Source organism: Rhopilema esculentum, chromosome 20, assembly GCF_057945365.1.
Source record: "Rhopilema esculentum isolate cy_ngs chromosome 20, ASM5794536v1, whole genome shotgun sequence".
NCBI classification, from domain to species: Eukaryota; Metazoa; Cnidaria; class Scyphozoa; order Rhizostomeae; family Rhizostomatidae; genus Rhopilema; species Rhopilema esculentum.
The window spans coordinates 3,179,896-3,206,792 of record NC_142834.1 but is presented as its reverse complement, the minus strand read 5'-3'; the positions used below and the strand labels follow the sequence as shown (position 1 = coordinate 3,206,792).

General features: G+C 36.5%; 3 protein-coding genes across 6 annotated transcripts in view; 2 read left to right on the top strand and 1 right to left on the bottom strand.

Moving 5' to 3' along the window:
* LOC135687419 (C-myc promoter-binding protein) overlaps positions 1 to 3,446 on the top strand; it is a 35,059-nt gene extending 31,613 nt beyond the window's left edge. For 3 of the 4 annotated variants that reach the window (XM_065203970.2, XM_065203969.2, XM_065203967.2), the window contains exon 39: positions 715 to 3,446. In XM_065203970.2, the coding sequence (XP_065060042.2) occupies positions 715 to 884 (170 nt within the window). In that variant the 3' untranslated portion in view covers positions 885 to 3,446. The remainder of the gene's footprint in view (positions 1 to 714) is intronic. The other variant, XM_065203968.2, reaches the window with a different exon arrangement.
* A 1,074-nt stretch (positions 3,447 to 4,520) lies between these two features.
* Positions 4,521 to 14,560, top strand: LOC135687426 (ARL14 effector protein). Its single transcript, XM_065203979.2, has 4 exons — positions 4,521 to 4,675; positions 4,840 to 4,925; positions 5,879 to 6,039; positions 7,370 to 14,560. Exons 2-4 carry the CDS (start codon positions 4,842 to 4,844, stop codon positions 7,596 to 7,598), a joined length of 474 nt encoding a protein of 157 aa, XP_065060051.1. The 5' UTR covers positions 4,521 to 4,675; positions 4,840 to 4,841; the 3' UTR covers positions 7,599 to 14,560.
* On the bottom strand, positions 8,650 to 19,982 carry LOC135687424 (ADP-ribosyl cyclase/cyclic ADP-ribose hydrolase). The gene is made up of 8 exons (XM_065203976.2): positions 19,604 to 19,982; positions 17,826 to 17,914; positions 16,423 to 16,543; positions 15,326 to 15,408; positions 14,487 to 14,579; positions 13,760 to 13,846; positions 13,227 to 13,301; positions 8,650 to 8,951 (listed from the first exon to the last, which is right to left on the bottom strand). Exons 1-8 carry the CDS (start codon positions 19,883 to 19,885, stop codon positions 8,813 to 8,815), a joined length of 969 nt encoding a protein of 322 aa, XP_065060048.2. The 5' UTR covers positions 19,886 to 19,982; the 3' UTR covers positions 8,650 to 8,812.
* Between the last annotated feature and the right edge of the window lie 6,915 nt (positions 19,983 to 26,897).

The following is a 26,897-nucleotide window of genomic DNA, read 5'->3' as shown; positions in this document are numbered from 1 at the left end:
GAGTTACATTTTTTATTCTAGAAAATCTCATGAATATGGAACAGTATTTTTTTGAATAACGAATAATTGCCATTTGTTACTATTTTTCTCATTTTTTTGTTTCCGTTCCATCTAGAGGTTCTTTGACAATCTTCTTATGTCAAAAAAGTAGATAATTGCTCATAAGAATTTGCAGATTTTAATGCAAAGCAATCGTCTTTGTATTTTCATAAGATTTTAGCCTAACTTGAAACTTCTGCTCCGATCGGTTTTTCTGTAACTGTATATCCATTAGAGTGACATTAAATGCAATCGACAGATATATAAAGGGGCTTCAGCCATCTGTCAATCAAAATCAGCCAATCAACGAGTGGATGGGTGGAATCACACTCACTGATTGGTCAGTTCTTGATTGAAATATGGTTTAAGTATCTGTCAATCAAAATTAGCCAATCAACGAGTGTGTGAGTGGAATCACACTCACTGATTGGTCAGTTCTTGATTGAAATATGGTTTAAGCCCCCTGAGTATCTGTCGATTGCCTTTAAGTGGATTGTTTGATTTGACTTTATGATCAGCTTATTACCAGTCTTAAAGTTTTTGGCCTATTTCCATTTCTGAAAAAAACGTTTTGCTGAGAAATTTAGTTGACATATGGAAGGAATATCCAAAATCCTTTTGATATGTATTGTTCATATTTATGGTGTTAACAAACTGCTTCTTTTTCAAATCCAGAGGCATTCGATCGGGAGTATAAGAATGCATACAAACAACTTTATAAAGACCGTGCTGATCAGTTGAAAATCGACGATAAACCGCCAACTGGCAAGGCATTTTGGTGCCGGAGAGCGTTCCAACAGCCTACACTTCAACCACGACTGCCAAACATGGCGCTTCTACCTTAGCAATTCTCAATGCTCACTAATTAGGTAATGTTTTCAAAGCAATTGCATATAAGGATGATCAATTTGATTTTTCTTATCATAAGCACATTCGCACGTGCCCCTCACAACGCGTGTCAAAAAGGGTTTTGGCAGACGGTTAAACGCTTATAGGTTATTTTTCATTATTTAACAATTTTGTCAGTTCGCTGTAGAAGTTAGTTTCCAGCAGATGGTAGTTTTAAACGAATTCGATTTTTTATGAGTAGCATTCAAGCTCCAATATTTAAAATTTTGACACCGATAGGACTCGTCAGTTTATTGTTAGCGATTTTGTTGTTTTACTTGACATAACTCTCACATATTTTGGCCAAGTGTTTTCATAATTAAGCAAGATTTATCTTTGCTAAGGCATATTCAAACGTCTTCATCGAATAAATTAATCCCTTGTCCCCAGAAACCGAGGTACAGCTTATTCGATGTATAAGCAAAATTGTTAGTCCTTCTCATACTGAAACAGTGCATACCTGCCCATTGTTTAAATAGTTTGCTGCTCATTTAATCTGATGACAGGGACCGCGGAAGCAGGTATCTGAATGAACCCCCCCCCCCCCCCTAATAATTTCCAAAATGTACTTAAAACCATACAAAAAGTCGCCCTGCTTTTGTTTTTTGGCATGTTTGGTCACCCAAATCGTTTCAGCCCTCTCAATCTTTAATAAGCTCCGCGGTCCTTGCCTAATGATATCAGACCCTTTTTACTCACTATCTTTGTCTATGTTTTCTAGGGAACAGAAATATTCTGTCACTTCCAAAGTATTTTGTCAGTTCAATAGACCATTTTGTCTAATTATTAATTTTTATGCAGTTTTATTCCTTGTTATTAGTTGTTGATTTATTTTCGTGCAGTAAATTAAATTTATAAAGTTATCCACATCTTTATATGGTATATTTATTTTGTCGTAGCATTTGTCTGGACTTAAAATGTCCGTTAGAAAATAGAAGTTGATTTTAGCTGCCTTGATTCCTTGTGGATTCAAAATGCCCGCTCCGTGATATTTTTGGAAAGTTTATTTTTTCTGCCAGAACAAAGAAATTTTAGTTTAATTATTAGCCTAAGTTGATGGTATTTTGATCTATTTGGATTCCTGGAACTGTTTTTATTATTAATATTTAGAAGACTAACGCATTATTGAAAGTAATAGTTAGGTGTTAGTTTGTGTGAAATTTGAAAGGGCATGTGATTTTGATCACGTGGGTTTGATGTGATATCAAGTGCTTTCACTCCAGCAAATGCAGTTTACTGAGTGCTCGGTTCACCGAGGGCTACTGATGCACGTGTTAGGGTAACCTAAAAGCATAAATAACCCCCCCCCCATTATTTATTTCTTGTAAACAAATTTTTCCTGGTGCAATTTACTTACATTGATCGTTATTATAGCATCATATTGTACCGCACGCAATCTAGTATATTTATAGAATCTAAAGGCGGGGACCATTGCTTCTCAATGTAATTCAATGAACGGGGTGCAGAAAACTGTGGAAGGAGTAGCCATATAGCTGCAAAATGCTAGTTTCTTAGTTGATTTTCTTCTTATTTTGAAAATTTTTAGCATGGGTATATGTATAATTAAGGGCAAAACTTTATTTGCGCATGTTTTGAAAGGAAAAACCCTCTTGATAGGTGCGTTGTCAATGATATTCTTAGACGAATTTTTTAGGTACCCTATTTGTTTTTGTCATTCCTTGCCACGCTGCTGCTGACAAGCCTCCACCCTTGGCTGTTTTAAGTATTCGCCCGGAACCTGCTGCTGTACTTTTTGTAGTGAAAGCTCGATATCCCAATTCGCTAACTTGTCATAGTGTTCTTCGTCGTTTTAATTTATTGCTTTTATTGCTTGATAACTTAACTTAAACAAAATGAATTTATGAGTTCGCGCTATAGCTTGTAATTTTAATACGCTAATTATTACTATTGCACCTGTCTGTTCTTTCCCTGATCAAGGGAAGCTAGGTTTAGAAATGGGGATTTGAATTTGTGATAGTTGCTAGCGATCTTTTGAAATTGTTTAAGATTGCTGGAAGAAAACCGTAGGGTAAAATGAAATGTACTAAGAAAGTTGAAGATACAGTTCCCTTTACCAATTAGCATATGCAAAGTCCCAAACTCTTGCAGGCCTTCGAATCGTCATTAACTTCCACAGCAAGATAAATTGTTCCTCCCTTAGCTAAGTGGGTCTTCCTGGAAATACTAGGTTTACTTATTATTCCAATTCATCACTGGCTATAAAGCTGCTAAACTATTATGCAAAAACCTCTAGCATTTTTACATTTAGCAGAAATTGTTAGGCCTCTTTTATATTTAATGATGACAAAAAAAGAAGAAATTTCTCTCGAGATTGATTGATGTTAGTTATGTTGAATAGAGGTGTGTTAGGGATATTTTCAAATTAGTAAATTTTAATATAACGATTTAATAAGTTATAGTATAGTTAGTTCTCTGAGCAATTAAGAGCAAAAATTTGTTTTAATCTATGTCTTTTCCCGTTGTTGCACATCGTGTGTAAATGAGAAGGGTGCTAAGGATTTTGTTGCCTTTTTGTTCAGATTTCTACTGAATGGGAACATTGTTATGGGTTCGAAACATGAGGGTGGGTATACTGAGGGCATTTTGTGCGTTTGTGTATCCTTTTTTAGAATACATTTAAGTGTATAGAAAATTAAGTGCACTCGGGAAACGGATGAGATAAATAGAAAGGATACAGGGGCGGCCCAGCAAGCAGAGGATAGGAGAAGCATGTGGCGTTTTCCAAAATATCCTTTCCTATGGAAAATGGATTTTTGTAGTTAAAAAGTATTTAAAGGACGTTAAGTGCCAGATTTTGCAAAGCTAAGTGACCACATCTATTTGATCTACTCTAAAAGACTCGTCAAGTATATTGGCTTGAAAAATTGCCGTTTATTTGTAGCAATTTTTACAATGATTAGCCTGGTAGATGAACCCTGAAAGTGGTGAAGATGTCCGGATGGAAAATTTTATTTTTCAGTTAACGGGTGTCATCTTTCTCGTTGGGGATCCAAAGGCCCAAGCTTATCTCTTCTAAGGAACAAAATTGTCTGGAAAATTTGCTACATTGTTGGTATCAATTTTTTTATTTAGAAACCAAACCGTAAACCCTCGAATTAGCTCCCTGATAGTTTATCAATTTGGGAAGTTTTAGGATTGAAGGGAGGGTTAAACGAGGGCGGGGCTTATAAAAAATCATCTAACGGTTGCAGCACAAGTAGCTCACTGTCAAGTCAAGTTTGTTCATTTTTTCCAGTTCAATTTGGACAAAAAACAGAGACGGATTTAAGCGGCAAGGATTGGGGGGGGGGTGCTAGATAATAATTGGATTTTGGTGTCACGCCCTTCATTTCACTGGAAAATGATGGAAATGCCCATTTTAAAAATTCAGCTTTTAACTTCAAGGTTAAGATTATAGGAAGATAAATAAAGTAAATTTTTGCATTATTTTGTTATAACCAACCATCAAAAATGCTTTTTACCGAATCAAAACAAAATTTACCGAGCCGTGGCTTGAGCCCCCTGGCCGAAAAATATTAGCTTGTGCCCCCCCCCTCTCTGGCCGAAAAATGTTTGAAAATCCCAGGGATGAGGCCTCGTTATCAGAATATCCTTCTCTGAAGAAAAATGGTGCACTGGCGGGAAGAGCTAGAAACATCATAATACTGGCTGGGATACATTGATGCTTCGTAAACGATCAGAGATTCATGAAATTTCGTGATAACATTAAATTTATGTTTGGAGCTAAGTAAGTTGTTTTGCTTTCCTTTACTGGAAATCGAATTGAGAAAACGTCTCTTGAGTACAGTTTTATTGCTACACTTGGTTAATTTAATGCAGCTTGAGCTTCTGGCTTTATATTTCTTGCTAATTCTGGTTTATTTCTTAATCTGTCTGTATGTTTGTTAAAAGCCATGGAAATGAAAGATGAACCTCCTGAAATAAACAAGGATACGAGCCAGGAAGATATTGAAAACAGCCCTGAAGATTCAGACAAGGTAACCTAACGATGACTATGAATGTGTTTGTTTTAATTTCGTACCACTTTACTTTGATTCAGTCGACTTTGTTTATAGGCTTTCCGCTTTAAAATACACTTAAGGTTGCTGCCACATAATATATGCATTAAGATATGAAAAGTTTTAAATTAGCTGTTTGCCGTCACACTCCATTTACAGTTTACATTTACACTTACAAGTTAGTGCCTAGATAGATTTGTTCATTATCTGATAAAATAAATTTTTTAGATTTCATGCGGTCTGCCCTTTGATAAGCATTACTACTGTCTGCCTTTTTGATATGCTGTCTTCCTTACATTGATCAATCGAATCACTAGAAGATTTCATAAATTGAATTCTCCTTAAGAGCTCCTCCTTAAGAAATTCCTCTCCATACGAAATTCTATGTACTCCTATTGTAAAATTTGTCATTTTTTGTCATCTGTTGTAATTTGTTATTCTAGTTAATTGCATGTGTTTTAGAAAGATTTTTGTATGTAGTAGAATTTTAAAATTGAACTAAACTGAACTGTACTACTTGGACATTATAGCCCAGGCCATTCATTTTAACTTGAGTTCCAAAGTACATGCAACCTACTTTGACTTATTTCTATGCCAGTTGCTTTGCACTAAATAATATTTAAAGGTGCTATGTCCCATCAGTCAACTGCTCAGAGTTGACAATAGGGTTTGCAGTGTGTTATGGTTGAGAAAACATTGAGAATTAGCTGATTGGATACATAACAACAGGTCAATTGTGTAGTCTAACCAATGGGAAATTTAATGGCCAGCAAAATGCATTGGAACATAGTGTCTTTAAGGAGGCAGAGCAATTTAAATTAAACTTTGTCATCCAGAAGTTTTTTATCCTGCATTCCCAGCTTAGGTTATACCTGGAGTTACCAGAATTATGTACTGAACATTTTAAATAGCAGATATCTTTTTGTTACTAGGATAGAAAATCAGTTGCCATAAACAAAGAACTGCAGCAACTTGCTTTCATAAACCCTGGTCGCCTCACTGTAACTGCTGGATTTAATCCAGAATTCAGTAACAGGGAAAAAAGAAAGTTGAGCAGATTGATGGAACAACAAAATGGGAAAAGTGAAGCAGGGTTTGTATCATGTTCAATTATCAATTTAGACCCTGCAATAGAAAGTCCCCCTCAAATTTAATGTTTTAGACACAATTTGATTATTGACATCTCTTGACATTCTTAACCTTTGAACAAGACTAAGCAGTCCTGATAATATGAAGTTTGTCAGCGTGCTGGTAATCACACACCTTGAAAAGTTTAGATCCATAAAATGGAGACCTTGAGATTTTTAAGACCTGATAGCCTTTTAGATGTCATATATGTATTAGAAAGTGTGTATTACTGTTTGAAAAAGTATATGAGGTTTTCATAAAACCAAGTAGTTTATACGTAATTTAAGAAGAGGTTTCTTGAAAACAATATAGTTTAACAAAAAGGATACAAGTTTTTAGGCCCTGTTGTCATGACTCTGTATGAGAATCAAAGTTATTCAAATACACTGCTCAAAGTGGAGTCATTTGAAAACAAAATCATTTGAAAACGCCTTGTATTATTTGGAATAGAGAAGATAGAGGCATGGGAGGACGGAGTCGTTCAACCTCAGTTTCAGAAAGAGCTCAAACAAAAGATACGAGAATGGATAAAAGAAGTGTGGTGGAAACACCCACGTTTTTGTTTTGACCAAAACAGAGTGGCCCAGGGTAAGGTGTTCAGGAAAATAAAATGAAATGATAAAATGGAGACATACAAAAACAGAAAAAGAAACCTGGCCTTAAAATTGATGCACAAAAAAGAAATTAAAAATTACTTTAAAGAAAATAAACAAGAAATTAAAAGAAACAGAGAATAGTAATTCAAAACGTGGAACTTTTCTTGTGCGATAGACAGCACGTCTCAGGAATGTTAGATGCGATGGCACACATATTGTTACCAGAACTGACTTATTGGATTTTACCCTTTGTTTAGTCACTACTGGTTAGTTTTTACTAGCTGGAGTTAGTCACTATCAGCCAGGAATTTTTAATTTAATATCTCTGTTAATTTTCTTGCTTTTGCAAATTTGGTTGCCCTGAGTGGGCAACCTGAAAAGAAAATGCCCCCTCAATGTTTGGAAAGACTGAAGAAAGTCCCCATAGAAGATTTATTGTGTAAAGAGACCATTTAATAGCTTTTTTAAACAATTACTCTTTATTTTATGCCATATTTTAAACTGTTCTCTGTTTCAGTTTCTTTCGACAAGGTTAAGGCACATTATTTTGATGTTGTTTTCACCAAATTTTACTAAAAGCCTTCCTGGGTATACCAGAGAAAGTAAAAATACTTTTTTTCTTAATTAAGTGTTTACAAAAGGCTTCAAATGAGTTTTCAGCAACCATCATTTTTAGATTTTACAAACTTGCCTTTGCAGGAAAGGATTGTGTGGTCTAAAACCTAAAAGGCTGGCATTACATAACAGCTCTGGTTGCTTAGAAATTGATGGTCGCGATCTTTGTGACTGTCAAGATCCCAACTGCCCTGGCTGTCATTACTCCTGTCCTCAGTGTGGTTCTGAAAAATGTGGCTCATCATGTAGATGCAGTAGAAGGTGGAGTTATGATCATGTTGATGTTTACAATGAAGGAACTTTGATGAGGTAAAACCCTTTGTATGCTACTTCAGTAGTTTTTGTATTAAATACAACAGGTAGGTGCCAGATTAGATTGCCAAGATTGATTTTTATTCCAACCAACTTTCAGAATAAGAACCGTCAATACTTTATGTCATGATCATAAACCGCAATGTTACCTTGGATAAAAGTTTCCTTGTGAATCAACTTGACCACCCTTGTTCTTGTTAAACACAAAATGCCAACTCCATCTAACATGCCTGCATAATTTAAAAGCAAATTTTGCTCCCTGACACATTTTTATAAAGGCAAAATTCAGTCACATCACAGTTGGCAAAGATTGCATAATCCAGTACTGGTAAAAGAGCTTGTGTGAATAAAATACAGCGTTTTCCATTGCTTCTTTTTTGCAAGGACATTAAGAGGACATTGCAGTTAAGAGGTGTTAGCATTCTACCCATTATTGATTGAACTAGGCAGAGATTCCTCTTCAGCCCTGTAACCCCACCTTCATATTTGGTCTGTGATGACAAAAGGGTTTTATTTTTTCAAAAAGACCAATAAACTCTATCAGATCTTTACCTTAGCCCAGCCACATATATCCAGAAAGGGAAAAATGACTCACAATAATTTTGAAATGTAGATGTAGTAAAATGATTTTATATTTCATACAGATTATCTAGCTATAATCTGGTCATAGAAATTATTTTAAAAATAAAATGAACATTTTATTAACAAATCAATTTCTCTTTCTGTTTCTTGGAAAAATTTTGTAGAATATTATTTTGATTTTTGATATTTTTGTAATGTAAAGATTTGGATCATTTCTGCAATACATAAGCATGTCCTAAGATAAATACAGATGTTTCTAAAAATGTTTTCCTTGCTGTGCCAACACTCTTAATACATCTGTGTTTAGAAAATGGGTGACTTTCAAGAATTTCATCTTCTTTATATGAAGGAAACTTGATTGATTACCACACATAGTTGAGATGTTATTACACTTAAAGTCTACGCAACAGAAGCTAAAAAACTATGGAGTAGCTCGCTTCTGAGAACTGAACTAAATATCAAAATTGAAAGAGTTGCAATACAATGTTATTATGTATCACCAAACTACCGTTATAATAAATAAAGGATATCAGATTTCACTTTTTACTCAACAAAAGTGTTATATAATCATCATTTTGATCTGTAAATTCATGCAGTGTCCTGAATAAAAAAAGCCAAATATTGGGTGCTTTTTCAAGACCTTAAATATGGTACATCGGAGTCATTTCTCCTCTTTCTTGACCTGTTGCAAGTGCAAGCTACGATGATCAAGAGAATGAGACATGCCCCTATGCAGCTATAAGCGACTATCATCCATGTCTTTCCTTTTTCCCTACAAAAGGAACATTTTTTATGCTAACACAGTAAAATTAAATAAACTAATACATTCAAGAGTATAAATCAACATTAGTTTCAAACTAGTGAAAATTACTCATTACCAGTCCATCATAAAGTGCTTGGTGCCGTATAGGTGCCTTGCAGAGCTGTACACCCTTTTGGAGTATACAACAGGGTGGTTCCAAGTCGCAACTCTAAGTTTCAAGCTTAAGGTGGATGTATACATTGATGAAACAATTTTGGAAAATGTCCAAAAAGATTATAACAACAAGGGGTACTAGCTTGAAACTTTATACAAGCAATGAATAATAGTTTACACATAAAAATATTAATTGAAAATTGGGTGTGGTCTTTTAGTTTCTATGGAAACCCTTTAAACATGGCGGCGACTAGAGTTCTTTTGGCGAATAGTTTGGAAAAAGTAATTGACCAATCATTCCAGTTTTTGCAGAGAATATATAACGAAGATAGTTCTCTGCAATGAGTGATTAAACTTTTCATTTTGCACAATTGAAAATAAAAATTGCCAAAAAACATTCATTCTGATCAAAAAAAAATTTTTTTGCCTCAAATGCAAATTTTCAATCACTCATTGCATAGAGCATTTAAAACTGTACAGGACCTCAAAATTTGGTCAGTATATGTTAATCTAGGGAGAAATTACAGTAGCCACAACTCAACAACACTCCGTAAATTTAAAATTTGAGAAAATCGCAGTTAAAGTTTGTTTTAAATGTTACAGGTATTTAGAAATGAGATTCTAGAGAAAATCTAGATATTACAAGTTCCTGCCTCCCTGAGACCATGCTCATGTGAATTCCTCTAAAGGTAAAGCAAAAATAATGTCTGGTTCTTTTTCAAAATGACATGTATCAGTTAATAGATCAGTTTTTTCAGCAGTTATGTGTTTTCCATCAACGGCATTATCTTTTCTAGGCTTCTTCTTAGAGACCAAACTTTCTGAATTTCCTTTCCTCTTCTTAGTCTTTGAAAACTCTGGTGTTGAGGTCAAACCATATCCACCTGAAACATAACTCCTTTTATCATCAGTTTTTTTTAACCTCTTTGCACGAAGCAGTCGACGGCGGTTCTTATATTTTGCTGAAACTTTTGTAGCTGTATCTGTGAGTCTTTTTGCGTCAAACTTTCTCAATGCAAATAAGGTTTTCTGTCCTGGTAACATGTTGCATGACTCCATTATATCAGCAATACTAGACTGCCCAACATTAAACTTTGAAATTGCCAAACAAAGACATATGGTTAGTCGTCTTTTTCCACAAAACGTTGTTTTTGGGCAAATGTGCCAAAGAACCCCATGAAGGGCTTCATTCTGATTTTGGGTAATACCTAAAAGACATCTCTTCAGCAATGTATCTGCTGACAGTCTTTCAAAGATTGGTTTCAGCTCTGTAAGAAAAGCATTTGGAAGCCTCTTGCTATCATCATATGTGGCAGTACTATTTTGTTTGTCCTTAACATACTTGCACCAAGTTGTGGTATCTTGAGGGCAAAAGCTATGCTGATCCTCAAGTGATGCATTATTGTCTCTTACCATGTGCTTCAAAATAGCCATAATTGATGATTTCATGGGCAGGAGATTTCCACTGTTTTGTCTGATTGCCTGACCATAATAGTTCTGAATGCTATCAATCTTTTTATCAGTCAACCTTCCTATTCCCCCTATTCCTTTACCATCTGAAATCTTCTTTCCCCTTGATTTTCTCTTCAACTCTCTCAAACATGTGCCCATTCTTTTTTGAACATGACCAACACATTCTTCTTTAGAAACAATGTAACTTGTGTCATATGCTCTTTTAAGTGCTTCACAAACATGACTGTAGCAACCAGTATCACCATCACCAACCATTGTGGTGTATTTCAACCTACGTTTTTCAATTGATCTAAGAAACATTCTGATTGCTCCTTTAGATTCCATCTCCCCACTTGCCCCTGTGTGATTAATTGGACATAGATCCTTATGTTTCTGCCACCAGGACATGTACCTGTCTGTGTCTTTTTCCTCAGCTTCATGAGCACGACATTCAAAACAAACAACTGACAAAACTTCATAGTCAAGAACTTTACCTGTCCTTACAGATATAACACAAACAATGCCATTCTTGGATGTATATCCTCGTTTCTGCCATGTTCCATCTATTGTAATTGCAACTTTTGCAATTTTCCTGTGGTCTTTATCTTGCTCTATCTGATCCTTGTTTTCCTCTTCAGTTATTCTTCTCAATTCATTTGCTGCATTACTCATGTGAGATTCTGTTACACCAATGCACCCTCTTTCAATGGTTTTCATGCTATTATTATAGGCCCTTTTAGCTATTGGTTCTGGTAGATTCATCAAAGCGCAGAAATTCTCCAATCCAGTCAGTCCATAACCAATTGTGGCCAAAACAGATCTGCGATTTACCTCGTATGCAGTACGTCCTCCCTTCTTATCAACTCTGTCGGAAGAATGACACTTTCCACTAGATTCTAGCTCTGTTTCTGCTTGGCAGTTGCTGCAAACAAGGATTAAATGCTCTGCAAGGCCATCACTGCCAGCCCTTTTTAAACTGAATGAAGTTTTCATACTCTTACAGTGTCTACAAATTGTTGCTTTATTAATGCAGTTAATTAACAGCTCCTTGTCCATTATACCGTTTCCTGATGTTGAACTGTTTCTTTTCTCCCTCTTAAGTCCAACTTTCTCAGCATATGACCTTGTTATAGCTCTTTTACTAATGCAGTAGAGTGAACCATCAGTTAGTTTTGTTTGTGAGACATTCAGCGTGTCATGAGAATCAGCTGATGTGTTTGGGCCTATGTTCCGAATGTCGTCCGTTCCTGTTTGTTCTATTTCTGAGGCCAAATTTCCAGGTTCAAATATATCTTTGGTCTTTTCTTGTCTTTCTAAGACTTCTTTTCTAGTTTTCCCCATAAAACCTTTCCTCTTTTTTCTTCTTTTTGAACGAAATTTTCGGCGATCTCCAGTTTGAGGGTTACTTTCAACACATTCGGACTCCATTTTGAAAAAGATGCAGGTTTTGAAAAAGAGGCTCAAATTGCTCCTTCACATCCTTAATGAAAGGAGGTGACAAATCACCCCAAAAACTGCAGAAAGCAAGTTGTCCGGGGCAAAGGGTCCCATAGCAACCAACCGATTTTGTGTTGCTATGGGTCAAAAAACTGGTACTTTCTAGAAAAATCTAAATAATCAAAAATGGAGAAGATGGATGGGAAAATTATCATCAAAAGTGAATTCTACAATAAATTTTGAGTAAGAAAGATACAAGAAAGAAAAATTGGATATTTGATCAAAATTCCAAAATTTTCAATGTATTCATCTACCTTAATGCAATCACCAGGCAACTGTTAGTTAAAACTATATAGCTGTATTTTTATTTCTCAGGCACTGCGGAGCATTGAGAAAAGTGGGGGTCTATTTTTTGAAAAAAGTTGGGCTAAAGCCCAAACAGCCCCCCCTGCCCCGCGGTGCCTGTTTCTAAGCCACTTTTCTAATTTTTAGCTCTTTTGCATACACAGGCATTTTAGTATATTGCTAGGGTTAGCTATACTTTTATGCCTTTTGAGAAATTAATAAGGCCCAGTCAAAGACATAGTTTGAACCTATCAACATGAGCTTTTTGTTGAAATGATGTAGCCACCCACAGTTTTATATCTAGCTAAAGAGCTCTTAATTGCATGGGCTCCGACGCAGGTTGGAAAGTGGAGGGGCCAAGAGAAAATATAGCAATCATCACATAAGCTTTTTAAAATTGTTTTGCAAGACAGTGAGGGGGCCATGCCCCCCGCCCCCCTTCATTAGAGGCCCTGAATTGCTCTCACAAAAAGATAGATCTCTAAGATTTAAATCAAAATTATAAATATGCTTAACCAAATGTCACTATCTTAAAAACTGTGAACAGGAAATTTTAATCTATTGTAAAATAAGCAAGGTTGGAAACAGCTTATTAAAACGTCTGTAAGTTTTATTAACTTTTCAGATTCAATTTAATAGATTACGGCAAAATAGAAAATAGTTGCCCAAAGGTGGCATACAACTTTCATAGATGTATTATGTACATATATTGAATCATATGCCTCCCTTGAGTGTTTGCTCCTAGAAAAATATTCCTTGCACATGTAGTTCAACATAAGTTTTTAAAAAAAATGCAGGATCTTAATATTTCTCAGGTTAAAGCATAAAGAAACTATAGCCAATAATTCATTTAAAAGAAAAAAGCTTTTAGGTTTTTGTAACAGGCTTGATATTTACCTCACTTGGAGCTTTTGTATCATACGGCAGCTATTTTCATTTTTGTAAATAGTACAGAGAATGTCAAATACTATTCTAAAAAAAAGAAAGGTTAATTTAATTTCTTCCCTACTCGTATACAATGCATCTGGAGAAGTTTGTGCATTAATTTCATCAAAACTGTTTTTTCTTTTAATGGCAATTAGTGAAAAGATAGGAAATTTCTGAAGAGAATCGGATACTGTTTCTGAATCCAATCATTCATAGTTACTGCATGTACTGTTTTCATTTAGATAAAAATGTTGGCAAGTAATATTGGGCTCTTGGATATACCATAGCCTTATTAAGCACCCTATAGGGGACTTTAGAAAAGGGGGGGACTTTAGAAAAGGTCTATAGGGGGACTTTAGAAAAGAGGGACTTGCAGTCTCGTCTACATAAATTTCTTCTTGGAGAGACAGAGCAAAATGCACATGTTGCTTTGAGGGAAGAGTAAAAATTTAAAAAATTTATGATCAAATAAAGTCAAGATTTCATGAAAAACATGAAGGTACCTTGGTTCATCAATGCATTGTACCGTCATGTTTCTGGCTTCTATATCATTGCGAAGCTTTTTTATGCTCTTATGTCCACAGGTTTCCCTTTAATAAAGGTAAAGTTTATTTTTAACAAGTGAGGGATTGCTTGTTGCAATGTACATAAATTAAGAAATACCATAAGAGAATAGCAAGGAAGATACAAATAGCTGCTCATCCCAGGTGTTTTTTTTCTAGAGTTTTGCAAACCCTTGCGAATATGAAAAAGATACCAGTCAGTTAGTATATATTACAGTTGCCCCTGCTTGTATTCATTTCACTTAAAGTCATGCTACCGTTTACAGTCACATAAGACTTGGACAAAAATAAACATAACTGCTTACAGTCGCATCCTGCTTCAGTGGCGGCGCCAGCTATTATAGAGTGGGAGGGTAATGGGCGCGGCCAGTGGGACCACGCCCCTTTTGTCTCGTTTTAGTGATTTGTACCTAGTTAACTTTCCTTAGGAAATTTGATCTAACCCTACACAGCATTTTTTAATTCATTTCTAGAAGAAATGTAAAGACCATATTTTCAGAAAATTGGGGGGTAATTACCCTCCCTCCCAATACCATCCCTTGGCGCCGCCATTGTCCTGCTTACTGTCACAGCTTTTCAAAAAACATTTGATGTAACTTTAACCAGAATCTACTATAATTGCTCATCCGGCTGTCATGATGCAGAAAAGAAAACACATTTAGCATACCTGGGTTTCCTATCTAAGTCCATTCCAACCAATATTTTCACCAAGGTAACAGCACTTGGGTTCAAATTGGGCAATTCCACTGTGGCAAAAATGCTTTTAAAACAAAGGCAATTCATTAATTTTAAGTTATTGCTCTGTTGGGAACCAAACAATTGTTTGATGCCTCTCCAGGAAAATTTGGGTCTTCCTTGTCATAGAATTATAGAGTCCATTTTTGTTTAGCTGATTGTTAGGACAAATTAAGGTATATAGGCAAAATTTCATTTACAAATTGAAAATGCAAAACTTTATTTCAATTACCTACAAGTAGCCAGGCCAGGTCATAAGAATTTTAACAGGGGAGCAGTAAACAGCTCTCCTAATAACTTCCAGGCGAGCTATTTGTAGATAAATAAGAATAGAAAGAAAGGAAAATGGATTTTAAGAAGAGCAATTTGCTTTTTAGAGAAGCTTAGGAGAGCAATATGTAGCTCCCCTTTAGCATTTGATGAGAGCTTGAGGGGAACAAGAGCTATAGCTCTCCTCAAAAGGCCAGGCTTGTAGTAATGGAAATCATTCTTTTTATTCTTGATCAAACCTTCCCTTTTTCTGAAAACTTAACAATGCAACTACTTTCCTGTCTTTTTGTAAATGCAATGTTAATCATTTGAAAAATACTCTTCAGTAGTCTTATCTATAAATATGATATGAGCTAGTAGGTTGAAACCACTTCATCGATAAATAATTTTCATAAGTATTTAGAAGTTTTAGAAACTTTGATATTGTGAAGATAATGATATGAGAGAAGAAAGCTATGAAAAATGAAGTTTAATACTAAAGGATGAGCATAAATTTCCAACCTTGTATTCCGATATGCTGCATTTTGATCATGCCTTGTTCCATTGATCAAGACATTTATATTTCCTCTAGCATTTTTAGCAAACTGCAAATTAATTTAATTGTTTTTTTTTATGATTGAAATTACTGACTGTTAGACTTAAGGGGAAGACGAAACAAATCTAAAGGAGGAACAAATCTAATGGTGGAAGCAACAGGAATTAGCTTGTAGCAAAGGTTCAAAATTTTATGCTACTGGAGGAAATACATTCAGCAGCTCTAGCGCCTCTTCATTGTCATTAGGGTCAAAATTTCTTCTAAATGAATAATAAGTTCAATCGGTGTTGCAGTTGCCCCTCCCTCAACGACTTGAAGCAAGTCTGGTGCCCCTTTTTGGAAATTGTATGCCCCTTTTGAAGAATGAGAATCAGTTTTGGAACAATAGGTTAATTTGCTTCAAGGATTACCTCAAAGTTATGTTGTTTGTTCTGAAAAGATATCTGAAATTGTTGTATACAACAAACTCTTGTAACCAATTTTTCAAATTTCAGCGCCCCCAATACCAACTGCCCCTCCTTCAGATTTGCTCTGGATCCGCCCCTGGTCCAATTTATGGATACTTTGAATCATAAGGTCCTAAACTCTAAATACCAAAAATACAGATTATTCTTAAACATTACAAATACTGCTATTGCTACAATGCTCCTCTGCAGCCAACAAGAAAGGTGTACATAGATTGACTCATTTAAATTGACTGAAAGACAGGCACTAATATGGAGAAAAAAATTTGGTAAAGAGTGCTATCATGGAAATTATAGGAAAGTTTGGCAGGGCTTGAGTACCCCCAAAACACCCTTTTCCCTGTTAGTATTTTTGTTGAAAAATTTAGGCTTGTAAACCTGATATTCTGTTGAGTCTAATTTCATAATTGGACCCTCATATTGAAAACTCCAATTTCTGTCACAGAGAGAGTCCAATAATTTTTACAATCAGTTATGTAAACAGCTTTAAATTTGAAGCACTGCTATCCTGCCTGTCATTTCACCAACCAATCTATCCATTGTTGCCAATTGCCCTTTACTGAGCTCATAGCTGCACAGTTATCAATTAGCTGCAATACCTGAGTGGAAGCCTTTTGCCAAAACACTTTTTTCTGTGAAGAGTCCCACTTGCAGCTGCATTGTGCATAGTTGAAACCAACTGTGTCCTCACCACAAAAATTCAAGTCATTCGCAATGTACCTAAAAAGCATACAAAGGATTCCACATATCATCTTATCACACATACCACACATCTTATCAACATATAAAAGCCAAGCACCCCCACTCCTACTTTTAATTATCATCATATATTTGCTGGTAATCATATCCCAGTGGTGCCATGGAGGGGGGGGGGGGGGTGAAGGGGGACTCGGTCCCTTGGGGGTCCCAGGGGGATTCAGATAGATTTAATGGGGCTCAGCCACCCCATTACAAGTGAGTCCATGTTCAGTTGGACAAATTCTGTGTTGGCAACCCTTTATTTTTCTAGTATATAAGATTTATCATAAATGAGTTTTTATCAGTCTGTTTGTGTCATCGAATAGCTTGAATGATTTCTACACACAACGGAGATTCTTAAACACAAATGCAAGTATATTGGATATGGTAAGGGTGAGGTCGTGGTTGTAGTCTTTGAATCTGCCTACAGCACAGCCCCTCTTCCTAACTTGGATGGCACCCCTGTCATGGGCGTAAACTCAGGGAGGGCTCTGGGGCTCCAGCCCCGCCTGACGAAAACCGAGGAAAATAAGGAAGTGCTTTACCAATTTTTAGATTAGTTTGTTATATTATTGGTTTTGACGCATAACATTTGTTGCATTAGATAATTGCGTTTACAGCAAAATAAAGTATGAAATTATTGTGAACATAAGGTCAGATCCAGGCTAAAAGCATCAGAGAGGAACGCAAAGTGCGATCTTTGCTGACGTGATAATAGCTATGGACAAATTGACATCAGAAGCTGCCATTAGGAATTGTCATTAATTTTTTGAGCCCCCCCCCCCTGAAAAAAATGCAAGTCTACACCTATAACCCCTGTTATATCGTAAGTATTTTTGTCTAATCTTAGCCCAAAAACTTTCTTTTGCTGACATGAAAAAGACACAATTTACATTTATTGCTACTGGGACTTCCAGGGATGTCAGGCACATTTTTGGTTTTGGGGTGGTCTCTAGACAAATTGGTAAACGTTTTATGGTAGTTTTTCTACAATTATCTTTGATGACACAACCTGATTATCATACTTCAGCAAAAAAGTGAGGGGCTATAGCCCCTCAGGCCCCCAGCCATGGCATGACTGACATTCTAAAGTTGGAGGTACACAGGTAAGAAGGAACGTTATTTCTCAGAAAAAGGGATACTTTTTCAAAATTTCTAACAAGAGTTTTTCTGCAAACCAATATTGGATAAATAATCTGTCTTTATCCCTATAGATGGCCATGGCCTTGGTAGAGGCAGAGAACTAGCATTACTGCCAACTCACCCAGGAAATGTGTCTTCCAGTGTTATGTAATCTTTGCTGACTTTGCTAATGCTGTGTGCCACTGACATTGTACCAGACCAGAAAAGTGCCTTCAAAAGGATGGAAATTCCTATTTTTATAAAGGGGCAGATACATACAGGGACTGCGTAGCATATTATAATATTAATATATTAATATTAATTAATATATTAATATTAATATATCTCTTAAGTTTGAAAAAGTTCAACCAATCTCTCCATTTCTATAAGGCCTTTTGCTTTGCTTTTTAGAATTTGTTCCATTCCTGGAAGGTGTCTTGAATTTTTTGCATTGCCATAAATGTTCTAAGTTTTCTTCATGTAATCCACACCTTCTGCAACTTATATTATGCATTTACAGGGGGGCTGAAAATGTTTAGGGGGCTAAACATGCAAAAGGCTAACAACAAGATTAAGACCCCCAGTCCCCTGCTTTCACAGTCTCTGATGTATTTGTCAAGCTCGTTGCCATCACAATCAGATACAAATAAAATTAAATGCATCGTTAGGTATTGATATGATTAAGAGTACCAACAGAAAACTGCGGATACGATTCAAAGTTTCTCTCAACATGTGTACCTTTCATGGGGGATCTTTTTTACAGAACGAATTGTTACCTATAGTCAGGGGCGTCGTCAAAGGGGAGGAAATACCCCCCTCCCAACAATTTGTCTGTCGGCAAATAAAGGATCTTGCCGGGCAAAAGAAGAAATTTTTGAGCTCACCCTGCAACCTTTTTGCAACAATTGTAACCTATTAAGATTTCTGTGGTAGCTGAACATTCAAAGTATGGCACTAAAGTATGAATTTTGAAACAGAAACACAAGCAGCATATAAGTGTATTAATCTTTTCACCACACCGTTAAAAAGTGAGACACGCCCTTTTTTGTCAGCAACAATCACTTCTTTAACCCTCCAAAAATTTTTTTGGCTTCGTCCCTGCTTACAGTCAACGACATTGCAATGACGCCAAGCTCCCAAAGGTGCCAACAATGTCCTTTTTTGGAGTTGAGAATATTTCCTGCCTTGCCTTGGAAAAAATTGTGGGAGAATTTACCGCAATAAACAAAACACTCAAACCTGTTTCCTTTTTTTTCGAAAAAAAAAACAAATTTTGAACGGAGAAAAAAAAGTCTACAGTTGCATGCTAAGTCCAAAAGATTATTATTATGATGAATTCCCGCGTATGATAGTTCACCGTTGATGCTTCAGAAATGACATATTCTAGTTCTAAAAACCTAATTTCATTATCTTCAATTCAAATAAATCAGAATTTAATAATCAATTTAAATTGATAATCTGGACATAAAAAGGCGGAAATATCAGGACAGGAAGCGAGAAGGATAATGAGTTCTAGGAATTTTCCGCTGGCACATGACATATCGCAGACTGAGAAAACGAGGTTCACCAGCGTTTCGAAGAGGGAAAACAGTACTTTTAACCATCTGTTTACAGGGGTCTGATACAGAATTGTTGTTTCATGCGTCAAAAAATATAAAGCATGCTTGATTATGCACGTTTAGTTAGAGTTAATTGTTTGTTTATTACTTAACAGCACAGCAGGCTACTTGTAAATATTTTGGGTCTATTTGATCATTGATAATTTTACATGGGTTATAAAACAAATTGTAAAACAATTTTTCATGGATTTGAGTTGACTAGCACGGGAAATGCGTTAAACTGTAGACCTTAGAGGGAAACGTGCTGGAGAGGGAAACTCCAGTCTTTGGAACATTGAAATTAAATTATAATTGTTCCCACCTTGTCTTTCGAAGTTGGACCTTGATCGACAGCTTGGAAAAAATCAGTGAACATTCCAGAGAAATCATCGCTGCATTTCGTGTTACTGTAGAACTCCTTTTCAAATATCCGGAACAGGTCTGTGCAGTTCTTCCCTTGAAGACCAGATGAGTACCGGAATTCTAAGTAGTCAAAACAGCGACCTGTAAATATCTCCTTTATGTTAGCTGTAGTACCATTCCCTTGACCTGCTCCAGCTCTGCTTATACACAACTGTAAAATAATGAAAAAGATCGTGTACATGTTGCCAGAAACTAAGCCACTCAGTGCTGAACGCTGAAACACGTTAAAGTTGGATGTCTGGTATCAGGAATGTTCACATCACATGACACTGCGTCACCCTGTTGTTTCGCGTTCTTGTATCGCGGTTTGCCTACAGGAAGTCCAAATGGAGCGTTTTGCATTGTATTCTCAAATTTTCTGTCACTTCACTGGGAGAAAATGAGAATTGGAAAAAATCCGGGTCAGTTCTTTTTAAACGGAACTACCCGGTCGTGAAATTTCTCACCAGGGACGGTTTTCACCGGGATTGTTGCTAAAATTCTCAATCGCCTTTTAGCTTCCTGTTGACACATACTGGGAAAAGTCGAGAAATTTGGGGCCATTTTCAAAGCAGAAAATCGCAATCTCTGAGGACAGAAACGGGAGGAGGGGGGGGGGGTAGATAACAATTTGATTCAGGCGCCACACCCTTCAGGACACAGGTAAATGATGAAAACGCACATTTTCAAAATTCGGTATTTAACTTTGAGATAAAGAAGATAAAAAGTTAAATAAAGTAAAATCTTGGCGTTATCTGATTGCTACCGACTACCAACAAACATTTTTTACCGAACGGAAGCAAAATTTACCGAAGGACACAGGAATATTGGGGTTAGCTGACTAAATCCATCCCTGTCTGAGGGGTTAGCTGAAGGCTGACCAATCCATGAAAAATTTTGATTGAAGGACAATACTGCTTGCATATCAGTCCAGCACATATTGTTAGATTGTTTATACGTACTGTACTCACAAGATTTTGATTCACTCACAAGATTGGGGTCTGGAGCACAGGCCTTTTACACTGCACGTATTTCTTTAAGAACGTTTGCAATAATCAGTACTTAAAATATTCTTAGGTACTCAAAAAAGGTTTAGAATGTTCTTAGAATGTTCTTAATTCAAATGATTTAAAGCCTTCTGTTCTTTATTTGCCACGTGAAGTGAATTTCATTGTACAATGATCTACCACTCAAGAGAATACAAAATGTGCCATCTGGGTTAAACTCTTTGATTAGAATCGAATCAAGTGACATGCTTGCTCCGCGAATGAAAACAAGCAATGGCCAAAAAGCAATTTGGGTCCGAGGATGGAAGGTTTAGAATGGATAAGAATATAAGGTCAGGCAAGCCCCTTCTCTGATTACCTTTAAATGTAGATTATGTAATAAAAATTAGTCTAATGTAATTTATTTTGAAAGTTCATCTTATTACATTGGACTCGACGATTATTACATCGTCGCTGTTTTGCTTTGTATCTGAATTTTATCAAAGTATAATATAGCCTTTAATTTTTGAATATTTTCCTTTTATTTTAAGAACATGGTTATTGGGTTTTTCTACACACAGCCCCCTTAAAAGCAGTCTTGCTGATGGGCCATGTTTAACGAACTTAGAATGAAATTGAATAATGAATGAAATGAGTCAAATGAGTGATAGCCAGTGGCGGCGCCAAGGGGTGGTATGGGGGGTAATTACCTCCCCACTTTTCTGAAAATATGGTCTATATATTTCTTCTAAAAATGGATTAAAAAGCGCTAGATAGGGGTAGATCAAATTTCCCAAGGAAAGAAACGAATCACTGGAACGAGGCAAAAGGGGTGTTGTCACACTGGCCATGCCCATTACCCTCCCACTCTGTAGTAGCTGGCGCCGCCACTGAGTGCTACACTGGTTCCATTTGTGGCATACTTAAATGTGTAGCACTTTCTTTAAAAAGCTTGCGTCACTCCCCAGTCTTAGAAAAGACTACGAGTTGAACACTCTAGTTGCATCTCCACACAAAAACAAAATATCTTCATGCCTGTTGGGTAGTTGGCTGAGCATCGTTGTGAGGATACACGGAAGGTCCTGCGTCCTTATTTTCCAACATTTACGACGATCGTAAATATTAAGTCCAGCTATAATGACTGAAAGATTGCCAGAAAGCGATGACATAAAAACAAACAGTTACATTTTAGAGATTAATGAAATACAACGTTTCGTTACGATAATGCGTTCGTTCATGATTATTTCAGACGACAACTCTTTTAGCAACTTTAAAAATTATAATCTATACAGAAAAGTAAGAAGGCCCTTGTGTAGGCGCTTATACACAGGGTGACCATCATTTGCAGTCCGTCGGTTGACAACGATGACTGTTCTACGTTTTCGGTTGAATGACTGTCCTCCATAATTGACGATCCAGCGCTTTGGACTGCCAGTCCTGTGTCTTGATGTCCCTCAACTTCATATTTCTCTTTGCCACGTCTTTAAATCGGAGTCTTGGTCTACCCTGATTTCGCTGCCCCCATTTCTAGCTGCGAGTAGAGGAGTTGTCTCGGTAGGCGTTCGCGTCCCATTCTGTGGACATTCCCTATCCATCCCAGACCTTTTGTGATAAGCACATCGGCCATGGAGGGCAGTCCAGCTCTCTTCAAAATCTCAACATTGGTTGTCCTGTCTCGCCATGAGATATCCATTATTTGTCTGATGTGCCTCATCTTAAAAGCATGCAGCTTCTTTACTTGGAACCGATAAATTGTCCAGGTCTCCGCACCATACAGTAGGGCTGACAAGACAGCCGCTCTGTATACCTTGCACTTAACTTTGATAGATACATGGTGGTTATTCCATAGCCTCTCTTGCAGCCTACCAAAGGCAGCACTGGCTTTACCCATCCTATATATCAGTTATGGGTCGAGTTTGGCTGATTCGGAGATGGTACTTCCTAAATACACGAAGTTCTTACTCTGAACAAGCTTCTCCTTGTTGATCTTGATATCAGAATACATGGGCGGAGGCACCACTAGCTTGCTTGGTTGGTAAAGACACTCAGTTTTCTTGATGTTTATCTTAAGACCGAAGCTTCTAGCTGCACTTTCAAACCTATCCACTAACGCTTGGGTTCCCTCAGCAGTGTGAGCCACGATGGCACTGTCGTCAGCAAAGAGCAATTTCTGTACAAGTATACGCTCAGTTTTGGTCTTGGCCTTAAAGTGTGACAAATTCAACGATTCCGATGCTTTAGTCCACAGCCATTGGACTGGCAGAGACTAACCCCCCCCCCCCCTACCCCACTTTTTTGCAATAGTAGGTTAAAAAAATTTGGAAACTTTACTCTAGAGCAACTTTATAAAGTTTGTTCCAACTGATCCTATGTATGTAGTAGCAGCTCTAATTGACTGGGAATCCTTTATTGTTCAATCCCCAGGTTACTATGATAATTTGTATGATTAATTTATGATAATAATGAACTTGTTTTAATGATAATTTGTACTTTCTAGCTTCGTGATATCTATTTTTATAGTGATTGATATCTTCTCTGAATCAGATTGCTTATAAATAATACGTAAAAATAAGCAATTATTTTCTCAAAAGGACGTTTTCCGGCGCTCTTAAGGGCGTGGCCTCAAACAAATTTAATTCACCCCATTTTTAGCCCCCCCCACTCACTTTTAGACTAGTGCTCGGTGCCTGCTCTTGTCTACTCTACTAAACACCACTTCCTTCCTTATTTCTCTTCAAATCAAAGTAAACAACATTCTATTTCCATTCTTGGAATATAAACACATTCCTGGCGAAGCGCTTTGTCCTTATTTTTCGTATAATTGAGGCTCGCTTGTTTAAAATATTGTTCTTATTTCATCATTGATTTTTCTACGACTACATACTATAATTTTTTCAAAGAAGAATAAATAACAATTTTGTGTAATTTTTTTGGTAGCAAGGCTTTTTAACTGTCTTCTCAAAAACATATTATTAATTTCAAAATAAGCTATTTATAAGGAAGTGAAAATGGCGCAAAAATCGTTGCCCAATATGTAAGCAAGTTTTTATAGTTTCCTTCAACTTAAAGAATGTCAAAACAACAGTAAAAATCATTTGGTTTTGAATCATATTAAATTTTGCAGCTAAGATTTCTATTGATAAATGGGTATTCCAAAAGGCAAAACTTACCACCACCACACCCTACAACCCCCCCTCTGAACTAGAACAACACAAGAGCCTACTAGAATAGATGCTGTCAGAAAGGTTTAATTTTCTGTAGACTAATAGCAAGGATTTGTTTAAAAATATGAAATGTGAGAATGGGGACTTTAAAGAATTTAAGAGTCGAACAAAACTTGTCTTGGTGAACAAAATTAATAATTTTTTGAGTGAAAAATTGTTTGTTGGTTGCATTGCCCTCTTTCCCCAAATCTTCATTAAAAATCATAATTTTCTGCCCTTGTTCTAGTCAGTATAATATTTAATTTCTACAAAGAAAAAGTGGTAAATCCGAGGTTACATCTTTAAAGCAAACGCGAATTCCTCCCCAATGATGCAAAATTTAGACAAACGGATTCATGACTACAACAGTGGTAGTGGCGCACTGGCCAAAGTTAGGATCGGTGCAAACAGTACAAATGTCTTGATTAGCGAACAACAAAAGCTACCAGCAAAGTTAAAACTTAACAAGGCAAATTTGAAGACCACATCCAGTTTTGGTATTCCAGTAATGAAAACTCTATCCCAAGAATATTGAAATGTTTGTTTCCTGGGTATAACACTTAAGCTCCACTTCAGTTGGACCCTTAAATAGAATAGCCTATGTTCCAGACCCCTAACATTAACTATGTTCCAGACCCCTAACTTTAATATCCTGTGCTCCAGACCCCTAACATGTAACTATACCACTTCTTTCAAGTCAGGGGTCTGGGACACAGGCTATTTCCAAACGGATCAATCAGATATTTTTTATAGTATTATTTTTTGCAATTAGCCCTTTTATAGTGCAAAATTTTGTGACAAACTATTATTCACTTGATTAGCTCACGATTGACGAGTGGGGGAAGGAAAAATTACAGAATGTGCTCTGAAAATATTACAAATGCTCCAAAATGCATTTTTGCAGATAGCATCTTTGTTCGGAATTTTTCCTTAACAAAGTTACGCTAAACATAAAATACGACGATTTAAACTAAGGAATGGCTTTAGACGGCTCTATTTTATGCAATGAGAATATGATTTCCCAGCGTACGCTCCCAAAGCTTTTTGAAGGACCCCTCCCATGAGTTGCAAACAGAATATTTGCTGAAAGCGTTACGAAAAGTTTTAGCAAGTCTCTACTTTAAGGTGTTCAAATGTGTGGGTGACACTCAGGGCCTCACTATCTTAGTTTCATGAAATAATGTTCTTGAGATAGAAAGTTATGGTCATCAGGGAAACCACTTTTTCCAAAGACTGTCTCAAAGTGTTCACAAGGGTGCAGCTCCCAGCACTTTTATAGGGCAAGCAACAGGATCTCTCTTTTTTGAAAAAGTGGTATCCCCTGGAATTCAACATCTACATGCAGGTCGGTACAGGTGATACAGCCATAAGTAGTTTCTCTCTACCATCCTGATGTAGAGGGTGCAAAAGTAGAATTGACCGACAAAAAAATTGCTCCTATTGTACGTAACTTAAGAAAATTCTAATTTTAGCAACATCAAGAGATGAAAGTTTTGGCCCTCAATTTTCCTACTAGGAAACGTTCATTATTTATTCGGAGCTTGGGAATGGGCTAGTAAGATTTTGATAAATAAAACCTCTTGACCATCTCACACACAGAGTAAAACAACTGATGCGCGGTGCCTGCTTGTGACTCCTTTTGATGTTATTCAAATAATGATAGCCCCTCACCTTCTTCCTCTTGCATATTTTACAATTAATCAATGTACTGATCAATCTAATTATTGATATAAATTATGGTAGGCTGTTTGTTATGAATGGTATTATGTTATGCTTCAGTTGGTCTTTTAGCCTAAGCAATGTCTATGGTCCATTCATTTGTTTCCATCAATTATGATGACCCTCCACTGCATGCCAGTCCTTCGCCGGGATTAATGATAAACGGTCTCCTAGGTCTTGTCAACCCAGGAATATGTGAACCCCCTGGTGTAACAGGTCTTGCTATGAGCTTGATGCTGCTCCGCGAAGACGATAACTTTTGTGATGATGAATATAAACAAACTTGGATTAAAATTTACTTTCATACAAATTAGATCTTATTATTTACTGCATGTGTATTAGATAGCAAGCTTAAGTATGTATGGTCGTTTTACAACTTGAAACATTTATTTACCTTATAGAGGCTGTGGCATAACAAAGCAGTGTGGGGCCCTTACTAAAAAAAAGTGTTTAGGCCCCTTTGCCTAACTAAGTACTCGCTCTTTGGGGGTTTCCTGAAAGATGACCACGATCAGTTAGATAAGGCTTTGAAAGATCAAGCTTGCATGATTTTACTTGAATTTCGGCCCTTTTGCTCGCACCAGATTCATAAACACGGGGGTTGGAAGACATTGTGATATGAAAGCAAGAACATTGATCGATGCATTTGAAAACATTACTAGACTCAAAAGATAAACATTTTCAAACTGTTTGTGGCATCAAAGATAATGATGGCAATCCACCATAATAGTTAACCAATTTGTGTAGAGCCCCCCCCCCCCACTCCAAAATTTGCTCCAGTACCCCCATAAAGCTGACATCTTTACATATCATTGCAGTCTTTCTATGCTCTTTAAGATAAATTGAAAGGGAAGCAAAATTAGCTACATCTTGTGTTTGAAAATCTCCCGGTTACATTTTGCAAGCAGGTGGTAGAGTAGTGATCGGTTTTGAACGCATTCCAGCAAAGAAGCCTCCGTCATGTGTGAATTCAGATATTTCCTTTTTCTGTAAAAATATGATGTAAATAATGCTGAATAGGCCTATATTCGAAATATATATTTGAAATATTGAAATGAAAGTAAAACTTGATAACCCTTTTTAAGGCATATGAATTGCTAATTGAAAAAGATTCAAATTCATCATGCGTAAATTCAATAAATTGAAATACTGAAAATGAAATTGTTAATTTTCTTTATGTAGTCTAAACTAAACTATTGTTAGTAAAGAATGCGATACAGAAAAGTAAACATTTGTCCAATGTTGCAAATCGTGGCCTTGTCACGGATCCTTGAGGCCCCTCAACAATAAATAGTCCCAGTCCCCT